A 14005-nucleotide genomic window follows, 5' to 3' on the forward strand; every position below is an offset into this window, starting at 1 on the left:
TAAACATGCTGTGAATGTAGCAATTTCAGGAATGCATAGACTGCTCTTTCAAATGCTATGTATTTACAATAAAACAAGCCTCTAATCTAGAACATCTCTGGTGTAGGGTTGGGGGTGGGTAGACTTGGCATCTGACAGTGGAGCTGGGGAAGAGCTATTACGCCATTACCATGATTTGCATAGCTCTCCATTGCAAACTTGTTGCACAGCTAGAATTGTTATTACTGTTTACTGTCATGGAGGCTGACCAAACTTACACAGGCTATCTTCCTCTGAGCTTTGGATAAAAGAGGTTGCTTTGGCAGTCAGTAATCCATGTAATGTATATTGGCTAGCCAGTAAAGGTGTATAGTCTGTCTAGCATCTCCCATTTATAAAGGAAATGCTGTAACTCCTGTTGCCAAAGAAATAATGAGATACAAGATAAGGAACTGAATGACAAATCTTATTACTAATGTGGTGTTTGTTTTGACCCCCCTCCCTAAAACAGGAAAAGTAGGATAAACTACTGAGAGGATATTCTACTTACTGTATTCATAAAATTAAATGTGAATTAGAGAGCTTTTGTGCACCTGCTAAATACAACAGGGAAATTACTGGACTGCATTGGACATACTTCTGATGTCACAGGTCACCAGTATCCCTTCTGCCTTTGAACAAGGTGGTGGCTGACATAATGTGTTACTTTGGATGTTGAAATTGCAGGCAGCAACCGTTTCCTTGGGTCTTCAACATCTGGTGCTGTGACTTCAGGTGTGTGTGCTGAGCTGCTGCAGCCCCCAAGCTGGGCTAAATTTCTCTTGAGTCTCCAGTATGTTTTGGGACGTGGAGACACGTGCATCAATTTGCTCTGTCAAGTTGCTCATGCTAAGCGCAAAAATCCTGAAGTAGGGAATCCAGCAGAGTGCTGTGCAGCCTTTTCAGGCAGCTTTGTCAGTGACAACTTCTGTAGGGCGCTCTCTCCCTCTGCCAGTATGTGCCACTCCCTTCCTCCCCAGGTATGCAGGCAGTCTGCTGAGGTACGCTGAATTTCATACAATTCTGTAAGCTGTTAAACAAATGAAGCCTACTTTTCAGTACGCTTGTCTTTTGCTGAGTTGTGTGTATTATTGCCTTCCCCAATTTGTCACTCTATATTCTATACTTTCTTATATGTCTGCAATATGGTGTTCTTGCCAGTCCTTTCTTCTTCCCAAGATAATAATGCTACTGTTTCCTTTCCTCCTCCTATTTCTACCCTCCCTGTCCCCATTTCATACCTTATTTTTGGCCTGTGGGATGCAAAGAGATGTCATGTGCTGTGGCTGGGCTGGAGCTACACATGTGCTAACTTGACTGGCTGGTATGTGCCTCCTGTGTGGCCTGGACCTTGTCCCAGCTAGTTTGTTTGAAAATCGTTTTCTCACTATGTTTCCCACAGGAGAGGAAGGTGTTCACAGCCTTTTCAATTCTTTTTTACCTAATGGAAATTTTCATTTTTCACTTGCACAAGCTTAGTGTGTCTAATGCATTCTTCTTCCTTGTCAAATTTGACTGAAACTAGCCAAGGGCTTAGAAAACCACAAAGTTTATAGAAATTAATTCAAAAAATAGAATACAGTTTAACTAAATCCACAACCGAAGGGATTGTACTATATCTGTTTCTAAACTCAGTTACTACGGTACAAACATGATGCTGTTCAGCTCTCACAATGGTGGTCAATAATAGGTTTTTCCCTAGTTCCCTTTTCTAATTAGTCTTATTGACCTTTATATTGGGTTTTGTTTTGTTCTGTTTTGTATACTAAACACTGCATTTGTGCAACAGTCCAGCTGCATAAAAGTGTGTATTTAGAGGGAAATGAAAAAGGATGAGGGGGACAAGAGTTGAGAAACTAGTGTATTGGCATCCTGCATCTTTATTGTGTTTTAAAGCTCTTTATTGCTAGAAGAGACTAATGTGCTGAAATAATAATTAAAAAAAAGTTCTCTCAGATAGTGTTGACTCTCCATATATGCATGTGATGTTTCTTCTCATATATAGAGCAGTTTTGAACTGCTGGCAAAAATAATTGCTATTGAAAAATAATATGGTATTAAAGAGTAAAATACTAAGTGTTTTCTATTTTAATACTTTGAAAGTATTCAGCAAAGTTAAAAAAACAAGTTTCCTGTAAAAGAAACAAACCAACAAACTTAATAAAAGATTATTAGTCACTGCATGATTTTTTTTTACAAGGTAAATATTTTAATGCTTCCATCTGCCTAATTCATTAATTTCATTCCATGAAGGAGCATGTTTTTTTAAATCTGAAGTTCTACACAAAGTTGTGATACCATGTTCCCTCTCTTTTAATACAGTGTCAATTGTGATAAAGGATATGAAGGGTAGACTGAAGATTTATTTAATAATTTGAGACTGAATAAATGAGATCTTTTTTACAGAGGTGGATGGACACAAACTGTACAAGAAAGCCTAGTAATATTTATCTTAGGGCCTATGTACAACATGGGAAAATAGTGTTTGTCCAGGCAAGTGCAAATCTATTACTTCCTTGTGAATTATTACACTAGCATATATATTAGTTATTATTACTGCTGAGCAAAATTATATAAATGTTTATGTAAAGACAATGAAAGACTTTTTAGAGGAGGATATGGAAATAGCATATTTAAGAAAGTATGACCAATAAAGCCTATAAAACTTTCTTCCAAAAACCTAAGCGTAGTTTCCACAGCTACAAAATGACAGGTCAGAGCGTTGGGTACGTAGGGTCTGTTGACACTGGCACGCTCATTACACTCCTGAACAATCATAGTAAGTCTGGTAAGAGAAATAACATTGTTTGCGAACCATGTTTATTTATATCCTCACCTGCTGGACTTTGATTGCCGTAATATATGGTGACTTTGGATTACAGACTGCTTGAAATAGCTTGAAAAATATTCTGGGAAACTAAAAATCCTAGCAGCTCTGCTGCCCCAACTTTATGACCGCTTGTTACTGAATTCTAGCAACTCCTAGAAAAGGCTACAGTTTCATATTAATGATGAAGGTCCATTGCTGGGTGTATGGGCTGTTGGGCATGCTGCAGGGGTGGCTCCTCTGTTGGGGATAGTTGGGCCCATCCCTGCAGAGTTTTAGGAACTTGGCTAAAATCTTTGTCCTCCTTGTCTTAGTAGTGACACATAAGGGCAAATGTATGCAAGGGAGAGGGTGGTAGATAAAAAGGAGGTGGTGTGTAACATTAGAGGTAACACCAGGTTATAGCATGTAAAAACTTGATACAGGTAAGAAGTGGGGTTTTTTTCTCTGCTAACCCCTAAATGTGCTGCAGAATTCTTGTGTGCTCGGCTGCCTGCAAAGTAGAGAGCATGGCTCTGCCAAACTAATCTGAGTTGAAAAAAGTACATACAAGAAAGTTTAAAGGTCCTTTACAGGGCATCAGCCACATTTTCAGTTTCGAACTTATATTAACTAAATATTCTTATCTTGTTAATATTATCCAAGTCTCTGCTGCATGATACATACGTATACGCGCCAGTCTAATGCAACACATTTTCTGGTGGCATCCCCCAAAACTATTAGAGCTGCCACTGATCACACTTTAATATTAATTAAACTTTAGTGAAAAAGGTATTTTTTTTTTTTTTGTAGAGCGGCTAAAGGACACATTTTCTTAACTGAAAAGCCATTGCAACTTTTCTGTGTATGCTAGTTATGCATAAGAAGGCAACCAAATTAATTAAAGTCTAGATTAGCATCCATTTCCCGTCTGCCATGTGTGTAGCAATTACAGCCATCTTTTCATTCCAGTCACTCCTGGCGTGCAAGGGAGAAAGCAGGAAGCTCTCTGTTAGCAACAGTGCGGTGAAGCAACCGAGCCTGGCAACAAGGAGATGGTCCCCGTTCCGGGTTAGACCCTTGTGGATCAGCCCTGGAAGAACAGATGGGGCAAAGAAAATGGTAGAAGCTCAGACTAAGGTGATCAATCTGGTGACATTTTGTGCAAGAGGTGTCGTGTCATTAATGTTTTTCATTGTGGTCACCACTCTAGGAGCATTAGCGGCAGGTTTAGGTGGTGGCTTTCTGTAAATGGGAGCCTGCAGCTCAGCAGAGCTGCCTTGAGCAAACTGCTGAATGAAGAGGTGTAACCAGCCCAGAGCAGAGAGGAGGAAGCACTGCAACACACAGCAATTAACAGCTTAGCAGACGTTATTTTATCTCTTTTGAAGGCGGTAATGAGGTCCCTGGAGCCCACCTCCTCTCCAGCTGTTTGTACAGGGCACTTTTTTCCTTCTTGTCCTATCTTCTGCCTTACCTGTAGCCATCAGTACGTGCAAAGACAAGCACTCCCAGCTATTCATAATATATGTTTTGGTCTGACCTGGTATTACCACCTCTTGGCAAGGTTGCCTGACACTATGAGTGCCTTCAGAAGGTTATGGATTTGTTAAATGACAATTATTTAGAATGAATTTTCCAATGTGAGTACTGCTGTAAGCAAACACTTTTGGTGGAGGGAAGTATCAGACCAGATAGCTTTGCCACTTCTGAAAATAAGGTTAGCAAAAGTGCACTTATTCTTCCTGAAAATAAATCCAACCGCCTTGCCAGAGCAATGTCATTTTTACAACTGTTATGGAGATAAGAGGATGATTTTTGGCAAGTACGAAGCTGTCAAAGCTCTAGTGACCTTATGTTTTGCTTCTTCCTCAGTCAAATGAAGGCAAATTGGGCTTTCTCTCCTCCTCAAGAACCGCCTGTGGTCTGTCAGCGAGTGCGTTTGCAAAAGGGCTTTGAAGGCCTTTTCTGGAAAAGCTGTGTTACCTCAGGGGTACAGGACCGGGGTTTGGGTGGGGAAGGCTGAGGTGTCCCAGAGGGTACAGGCAGCCTGGGGTGACACTGGGGCAGAGGGGACACCAACGAGTTCCCTGTGGAGGGACAGCCAGCACGTGGCAACACCTTCAGACTGAGGCATCAGGGTGGCCCCAGTGGATAGTTTAGTGTGAAAACCTGAAGTAGTCCGTATGTGGGCCTCCGAGGGCCTTTTGGAAAGCAGCTATTGACACCAAGAAATATTAAGGATGAGCACGTTGATTGATGGAGTGGAAAGAAGAGAGAAGTCAGGTGAGAAATCTAGGAAAAGAGGTGTCAAAAGTGTTCCATAGCTGGGACCAGGGGCGGGGTGGGAGGAAAGATAACATGGTAGAAAGGAGAGAGAAAGCAATGGGACACAGACAAGGCGACATTCTGAAGCAGCAGGGAACACAAAACAGAAGAAGGAATAAGCATTTGTGCAAGAAATGCTAAGGCATATACAATTTAAGATGTGTTTTGTCTGTAGGTGATAGGGTGCAGGCAGCTGAATTGGGGTACATGAATCATGATTTAGAACTGACCAGAAAAAAGGAAAGTGGTGCAAAACAAGTTTCCAAGACTTGATTTAGCTGATGAAACCTAGGACTTCCCATTATTCTTAAACAATAATCACTAAATGAGAAATTGTCAGCTATGCTGTTTTTATTCCCTTATGTCTTCGCAGCAGAAGTGTCACCGAAATTCGGGAATAAAGCAAAACTCCTTAACACCAATTTAGCATTAAGAAGCAGGCATTTCCTTTTACTGCAGTGCTCACTGTCAGGAGGATAGTTCCTCTAATCAGGCACACCTAATGCTGGTTCTCTTGTCATATTTGTACACAAATATTACAAAGATTACAAAGTGGTACACTCCCCGTCACAATAATTGGTTCATATTTCTTCACCTAGTATGCAAACTAGAACGCATGCTCAGTTCCTTTCTCCACCTCTATCTTTTGAGTAGGTGGTATAATTTGGGTAGGGGGCTGATGGGTTGGTGGTCGTGGGGACCCTGGCCCAAATTACCTTTCCCCTCGTTTCTCAATACTTCCGTGTTGGTAATTGTTCTCTATATGCCTCAGGAAGATAAGGATGCTGCTGGAGGCAATTAGTGTCCTCCCTTTCTGAAAAGTATGTACATAAGGGCCTTGAAGTGTCTTGTAGCTCCTCCTTTTTACCATGATGTGTAGCAGGTGCTCATTCTAAGAATTGTTAGCCTTCTACCTAAAGTAACAATGAACAGTTTCTTATCACATACAAGCAGGCCTTTGTTACAGGCCTATCTTTTTGGCTACAGAAGGAAAAACAAAAAAAAACCAAACAAAAAATGCTTAAGACAGTGCAAGGAAAAGATGACAAAACATCAAAACCCAGAAGCACTCCGGGCACGGGGATCACCCTGTAGCCAGTACTCCAGGATCCCTCCCAGCACCACAGGGCAGTCAGTGCCCTTTCTGTCCCTGGGCTGGGTGACCTGTGTGTAAATGGGGGTCAGGTCTTCATTTTTCTGACCATTTGCCATGTTGTTCCTTGTGCTGCCTGGGAGGAGTGTCTACCCCCACCCCATGAGGAGGGTGAGAGTTGCTTTCTCTGTGCCTGAGGGGGCACAATGGGTCACCGGACACCATTCCCCCTGTAAGCAGAGGAAGGCCCACTACCTCACAGTCACCTGCCTCCTGGGAGTCTGAGCAAGGCAACAGCCCTGTACTCAGGCTGTGTTACACCATTTGCCTTCTGGCCGCCCTTGAAGCTCCTCTGCACACTGAGCCCTGAGGGCCTCCACACTCCCGGGCCACAGGTCACTCTCCTCATCACGGAGTAAGTGGAGTGACCTCCTCAGCACGGGCTGCCTGGGGCTCCCTTCCAAAGGGAAGAAGACCTTTGATGACCGTTGAGGCCTGCATACTTCGCCTTTGACATCAGGTTGTACGCAAACACACAGCTATCACTGCACGGGTCTCACCGCTGAGATTAGGGCAGCCTGAGCACTGGCACTGCGCCTCCGGCCTGGACCGCCGACCACCGAGAGGGAGCAGCTAGCCCTGCGGGGGCCCGGCGGCAGGCAGCCTGCGGGCAGCGGCCCTCACCGCCCCGGCGTTGCCATGGCAGCGTACGGCGCCCGGGAAGGCCCAGTCCTCCCCGCTCCCGCGATGCAGGTGCCATGGCGCGCCCGGGCGCCGTATAGGGGCGGGGCGGGGGTGACGCACTGCGCAGGCCTCGCAGCGATTGGGTGTCGTCGCTTGCGCGCGCGCGCTGCGGGAGGATCGGAGCGCGCGCGGCGGCCGTTGGCGGGAGGCGGCAGCATGGCGGTGGAGCCGCCGCGGGATGCGGTGTGGCCGGAGGGCGCGGGGGCCGAGGCGGGCTTCGTGCGCGCCGTGCTCTCGCTGCCCGAGAAGCCCGACACCACCGTGCGCTTCTTCGAGCGCGGCGACTACTACACGGCGCACGGTGCCGACGCGCGGCTGGCCGCCTGCGAGCTCTTCCGCACCCGCGCCGTCATCCGCCAGCTGGCGGGGGCACCGGGTGGGTGCGGCGGGGGAGGCCCGGCCCGAGGGCCCGAAGGGCGGCGGGGAGCCAGCGGTGTCAAGGCGGGCGGCGGGTTGGACTCGTCCGCCCCGGGCCTTGCTACGGAGGGGCGGGCGCCCGGCCTGGGATGGCCGGAGGGGAGCGGGGGGAGGAGGGAGCGGGAGGGCGAGGCGGCGGTGGGTGCCGGTGACAGCAGCTGCCCCTGGCAGCCGGTGCAGCCGTGGCGTCTTCTCAAGGGCAAGGCCTCGGGGGTGTCACACGGGTCGGGACGCTGCGTGTTTTCACTTTCAGTCGTGGTATTTCGTGGCTACCTTGGGCTTCGGTTCTCCCTGACATCACTTTTCAAAGGCAGGGACCTTGCCAGGGCGAGAGAGCATGAGGCGCTGCTGGTTTCTTCCCGCTTTGGGTCTTTGTATAGCTACTGCCAGGCGCCGGGCTGCTGAAGCCTGCAGCACCCCGGGTATTGCCGAGTGAAAGCGGCGGTGCGTGCTGCTCTTCCCTGCGGTGCTCAGTGCGGGAAGGGGCACGTTAAGAGGTCTCTGGATTTCAGTGTGTGCTTTCATTCGTTGCTGCTTCAAAGCAAGCATAACTGAATGCAAGTCTGTCTTCTTCAGCCTCTCGCAGCTTTGAGATGATAATTAGTAGCCATGCTGAGTAGGATGTGTGTGACAGATGTGGGTGTGCGAGCCGAGGAAGGGATCTACAGTGGGAAGCGTGGATCCGAGTATTACTTCTCTTCATGTAGGCTCATACTGCAGGACCGTCAGATGTGGATAGTCAGTTGAACACAACATGTTGCATAGGCTAACAGCAGTTAGTAACATTTTTTTTTTCCCAGAGCATTCGTAGATTTCTGTTTGTGAAAATGATCACGTGACATCTTCTGTGATAACTGAGGCCTGGGCTTATACAGTTCTACAGTGCAGGTGATACGTAAATGTAACGCTTGACTAACGATGGCCTGCAGAAGTTAATAACTTGATTTATGGGTTGCATAAGATTTTCTCTTCCATCCACCCCCTGTTGCTTTTTATTTATCTCTTGGTGTGAGACGATGGAGCTTGCAGATGTTGGATGTAAGAGCATTGTGATAAATTATCGTGTCAGAAGAGGCAAACTTTAGTATTATCCTTAATCTTGAAGAACATAATGTTGCGAAGTTATTGGCTCATGCTTTGCAAAATAAACTTGATAGGAATCTGTTTCTTATGAATGATTTTTTTTTTTTTGCGTACTGGCATTAAAAAGAGAATGGCATTCTCTCATGCTTTTCACTTTCTATTGCAAGTGATGAGCTAATATGTAAAAAAACCCAAAACAACCAAACCCACCAAACAAAACCCCTCAAAACACCCCCTCTGAGACACAAAAGAAAAAGCAAAACTTGTGGAAGAGTTGTAGCGCTTGATAGTTTCAGGTGTAGAATTTGATATATCTTCCAGATTAGAAACACTTCTATCAGTATTATTTTTATATTCCATTTAAAAGTGATCATTTCACAGATGTAAGCATATGACTATCAGTTCCAGTTTTAAAACACTGCAAACTGTAGCCTTATTGATCATATCCAGCTAAAAGTCAGCATGGAACTACATTTTTGCTTTCAGGATGATTTCAAAGCACAAATCAGCTTCAGCTGTCTCCCCACCCCCTGCCAGTGTATTATGTAGTTTCGGCTGGAAAAAAAGAAAAATCTTGATTTATTGGACAGTTCTGTACTGGGAAAGAGAACCTAATTATGTGGAAATAATTAGGTTTTTACCTGCTTCCAACATAAGTCTTACTACAGATTTGAGGAAAGAAGAAAGAAAATTAAAAAAATCCTATTTAAAGTAAACTCACAAGTTCTTACGTGTGTGGAAATTTGCCATTTAACATCTTTCACCTAAAGGGAGGAAGAACCTCAAATGTGATGAAGGTGTGCTACTGAAAAGAGGGATGTGATAATCCCTATCTATTGCTTGTACTTGCTTTGTATGTCATCTAGCTCTTATGTATCTGACACCAGTCTGAGTTAATTCCACTTGCAGATCTGGCAGAAAACTTAATATACCCACCCGAAACCGGAATTATCTTATTCTGTGAGTAGGCTGGTGCCAGAGGTGGCTGGGGAAGTAGAAGTGGTATTGCTCTTTTTGGCAGCTGTACGGAATTAAATTTGTTTAGCTGTATCATCTGCCTGCACCCTTATAGGAACAGATGCCAGAAGTTTGTCACTTAGGCACTTTCTAAGTTTAAAATTTTACATTAAAACTTAACTCTCTTGAGAATATGATGTTTTTACAGTATATATTGTGATAAAAGGGAAATGCCTTGGCATGTGTGTCTTGCCATCTTCGGAGTGCAACTAGAGTGACAGTCTGTTCTGTCAACAGAAGTGCCTTAGCCAGGAAAGAAAAGATGTTATCCGGAAGGAAAACCTGTATCTGGCTTCCAGCACTCATTAGATTAAAATGTGTGAAAGGTTAATTAGAAAAACAGGAGAGGGAAAGGGTGAGAGGAGCGTATGCTTTTATATACGTGTATATCTAGATGGAGAAGGAAAGGGTGAGAGGAACATATCTTTTTACATAAATGTATATCTAGATTTAGTGAAATTTGAAAATGAACATTGCTTTTATTTGGATGTGGTGTATGCTTTCTTCATTCTTAATCAGTTGAGTGTTGTGCTTTTGTGTTGTTTTATGGGTTTGACATGCTTGCTCCATTGATATCAGAATAATGTCCTTCCCAAGGCTGTTAACTCTGTTTCTTGGGGATTTCAGTTACAGAAAATAAACATTATGAACAAATTTAGGTATCTTATAATCCCCTCCCCCCCCCCCTTTTTTTTTTAGGAACTCAGAAACTTGAGAGTGTCGTGCTTAGTAAAATGAACTTTGAATCTTTTGTGAGAGATCTGCTTTTGGTTCGTCATTACAGAGTTGAAGTTTACAAGAACAAAGCAGGGAGTAAATCTATCAAAGAAAATGACTGGTATTTAGCATATAAGGTACAATTTTCAACCTTTCTTTCTAATTGTGACATGAAAGAAAAAAATCCAGTAACTCTTTCCTGAGCCTCTCAGCTTGGAGTTTGGGGATTTTCAGGGACTGACATTGGTGGTACGATGGTAAATTGTGTGGTCTGTTATATATCCCTGTATTTTCTACTGCTTTAAGGCTGGAAGAGCTTGTTCCGTGTCTTTGCCATGGTTTGGGACCTAAAGGAAACCTGAAATAGTTCACTTTGTGTAGATGATATGTAAAATTTTAATGGTTAAAAAAATAGAACAGCTGTATGTTTTATATTAATGGACCGTTGAATACTTAGTTTTATCAGTTGTTGTCCTTTTTAAAGAAAAAAAATGTATATACACCCTCTTTAAAAGTATATTTCTTCTCTAAATAGGGTTCTCCAGGAAATCTTGCCCAGTTTGAGGAAGTTCTGTTTGCCAACAATGATATGTCAACAGCCATTGGGGTTGTGGGGGTTAAGCTGTCTACTACTGATGGACAAAGAGTAGTAGGAGTGGGGTATGTCGACACTACGCTGAGAAAATTGAGTGTCTGTGAGTTTCCAGATAACGATCAGTTCTCAAACCTTGAAGCTCTACTGGTTCAACTAGGACCGAAGGAGTGTGTGCTACCAGGAGGAGAGACTGCAGGAGAGATGGGAAAACTACGACAAGTAAGGGAACCATCATGGCTTACAGTTAGACAAAACTTTATCCAAAAAGCTGTATTCTAGCTTATTAACTAGACTTCATGATTTATGGAAAAATGAAGTAGCCATATGTTAACTTGAAGTTTTGATTTATGCATACAAAATATATTATTTGTTTGTTGACACATTTGTATTTTAATCAGGAAAAGTTGTTCTAAGGCTAAAATCTTGTCTGTCATTCTTCTGTCTGCAATCTAGCAGTAAATAAATATTTCTGCAGTGTTTGCTTCTATGTAATTAACATCTGTCCCCTGAATATTGAAAATAATTGATAACTGTGTGTTTATAAACAACAGGTCATTCAGAGGGGAGGAATCCTGATTACAGACAGGAAGAAGGCAGATTTCACAACAAAAGATATTGTTCAGGATCTCAATCGTTTGTTAAAATCAAAAAAAGAAGAACAAATGAATAGTGCAGCATTGCCAGAGATGGAAAAGCAGGTGAGCACAGAGCAATGTTTAATGTACTCCTGTGTTTTAGAAGCAGAGTGGTGTGTGCACCTGTTGTGAGCCTATCTCCTCTGTCCTCCCTGGTCCTGTTTTATGCTGGCTTCTCATACTTCTGGGAAAGTATATTGTACAGCCCATGGCATAGTAAGCTACATTCTTGCTGAAGAATTTAGCACTTCTGCTCAGCTTGAGTCTGTGTCAAAGTTGGATTCCAGGGGTCCTGGAAAAAAAAAGAGAAAACCCTTCACTTACCTCTAAAGTAGTAAACTCTGGTAAGCAAATAGACTGTGCACAAGAGGTACTTCCTATTCATAATCTGTCTAAGGACTGAAGAACAATACTTTGCTTACTTTGCGTGACAGGAAAATTGGTATTTGAAAACAAAGTAATGTTTATGATAATATTTTTGTGGTTTATATCATCTTATGGCTCAAGCATATGATTTAGTGCCTGCGTGTGAACTGAACGTGTTTGTTCTTAGCTGCAAACAAGAGGTAATTTGCTTGAGATAAACATGTTTTAATTTGTTTTAAAATGCCCTTCATAGCTGGTGCTCAGTGCAGGTGTACCGTGCAGAGTTATCCTTCCTTAATGTGTGATTTCATAACAGATTAAAATTGTTTGAAGTGTGTTGCAGCTGAACAAGTCAGTCATGCTGCTGCCTCTTTTGTGCTGGCGCTAGCGTTTGTAAGGCCATGCGGTGAGTCAGATCACAGCCTTGTTCTGGCTGAAAACTAACCCTGAAACCATGTCCTGAGATGATCCATGATATCTCATTTATCTGCAAGAACTTGTTTGTGTTCCTGAGCCAGAGACATCCCGATAACAGCTTTGGAAAGCTGGCGAGGTGTGCACTTCACATTTTGTTTATCAGATTGTTGTTCTTGCACCTACCTAGAAAGACGCTGCAGTGCCATAGAATGTCCCTATGAAAATGAAGTCTTGTCAGACAGGATGAGTCTCTCGTGGCCTTGCTGGAATTGACGTGGCTCAAAGACTTCCCCTGACTGTAGTTCTCTAAGGGCATTTATCAGATATTTAAGAGTATTTCTAACTAGAATGTTTCTGGTTGATGATTTTTATTTTTAAAAAAAAAAACCTTCAGGTTGCTGTTTCGTCTTTGTCGGCCATTATCAAGTTTTTAGAGCTGCTGTCAGATGAGTCTAACTTCGGACAGTTTGAACTGACTACTTTCGATCTTAGTCAATATATGGTTCTAGATAATGCAGCTGTTCAAGCCCTCAACCTTTTTCAGGTAAGAAAAGCCCACTTGAATTGATAAGTGGTTTAAAATATGATTATTTAGTTGCTTGATAAGTAGCCTGACTACCCAATCACAACTCCCCAGATTCTGATTAATGGCAACTTCTACATTTTAACTTTGTTTTCAACTTCTCCTGTACAGTGTGTGTTTTAAACACTGTTAGCCACTGTTACCACCTTTCGTGGTTTTGGTTTTTGTTAGCTTACTTTGAATGTAGAAGAGAAGATCATCAGGGGGGTAGGAAGTGGCCACAAACAAGTGTCTGTGTAGAATGCAGATATGGGAAGAGCCTTAGAAGTACCTCATTGTTGTAGCTGCTGAGGAGTCTGGCTAAGCAGAGGGGGGGGAATGCTTTGTTTTTCCATGGTTTTAGTCAGAGAAGTTCACATCTCCAGTGGCAGGAGCAGTCTTGGTGTATGGGAGAGGAGAGTTCTGTAGTTCTATGGTATGATGGGGAACTCTAAAGCATGGTTGCTTTATACAGTATTGCTGTTTTTTGGGAAAGAATAGAAGCCTGAATTAGAAGTACAGGAGGCACATGGCAGGAGCGCTGCTGGTGGTGATGGAAAGGGAGGGCTGGCTGCAGCAAACAGGGCAACAAACAGGACAGTACTTAGGAACACACTGAAAGCACTGTGGCATGCAAACTGGCCAGTGTCAATTTTACTTCTTACGCACCTTTTCTACAAATCCAAGCAGGTTAGCAGACTCCATACCTCCCACTACATCTGTTTTTCTGCTTTGCCCCTTTTTATAGTTGTAGGAAAATGTGAACTCAGTGCTGTGATGTATCAGCTTTTTTCTTTTGTTTTCATGTTAGTAAACCCTGCTTAGTGATCTTTGCTCGGAGCTAATCCACTTGAGTTTCAGATTTATAGGAAGAAATCACAAATATGGTCCCCTGGTTACCTTAGAGGGATTTCTAGAGGAAAAAAGAGCATATATGCAGCATCTGAGCTGCTTAACCCTGGAGAGAGGTGTTCTGATTTTATTTTCTTTTTTGCTTTATTTACTCATTCTGTACCACTGTCTAGGGAATGAAGCAAAAATTATATCTCAAGCTTTATGGAGGTGTTCTAGGAAGTTCATCACTGTTTTAGCTATATCCCTTTATAAGCCCTTGCAGGTGTTAGGCATTTAGTGGTAGGAAATACACCACCATGTCTGTCTTTAGGGGCCATTGTGAGCTTTGGAACAAGGGGTTTGCCATGTAGCA

The 14005-nt window shown here is 43.3% G+C and overlaps 1 protein-coding gene across 3 annotated transcripts in view; it reads left to right on the forward strand.

The window, feature by feature from the left end:
• Positions 1 to 7065: 7065 nt before the first annotated feature.
• Positions 7066 to 14005, forward strand: part of MSH2 (mutS homolog 2) — a 54568-nt gene continuing 47628 nt past the window's right edge. For 2 of the 3 annotated variants that reach the window (XM_054822748.1, XM_054822749.1), the window contains exons 1-5: positions 7115 to 7365; positions 10206 to 10360; positions 10759 to 11037; positions 11370 to 11516; positions 12631 to 12780. In XM_054822748.1, coding sequence (XP_054678723.1) covers positions 7146 to 7365; positions 10206 to 10360; positions 10759 to 11037; positions 11370 to 11516; positions 12631 to 12780 — 951 coding nt within the window. In that variant the 5' untranslated portion in view covers positions 7115 to 7145. Of the gene's footprint in view, positions 7366 to 10205; positions 10361 to 10758; positions 11038 to 11369; positions 11517 to 12630; positions 12781 to 14005 lie in introns of all 3 variants that reach the window. The other variant, XM_054822747.1, reaches the window with a different exon arrangement.

This window comes from Grus americana, chromosome 3, assembly GCF_028858705.1.
Source record: "Grus americana isolate bGruAme1 chromosome 3, bGruAme1.mat, whole genome shotgun sequence".
In the NCBI taxonomy this organism is placed as follows: domain Eukaryota; kingdom Metazoa; phylum Chordata; class Aves; order Gruiformes; family Gruidae; genus Grus; species Grus americana.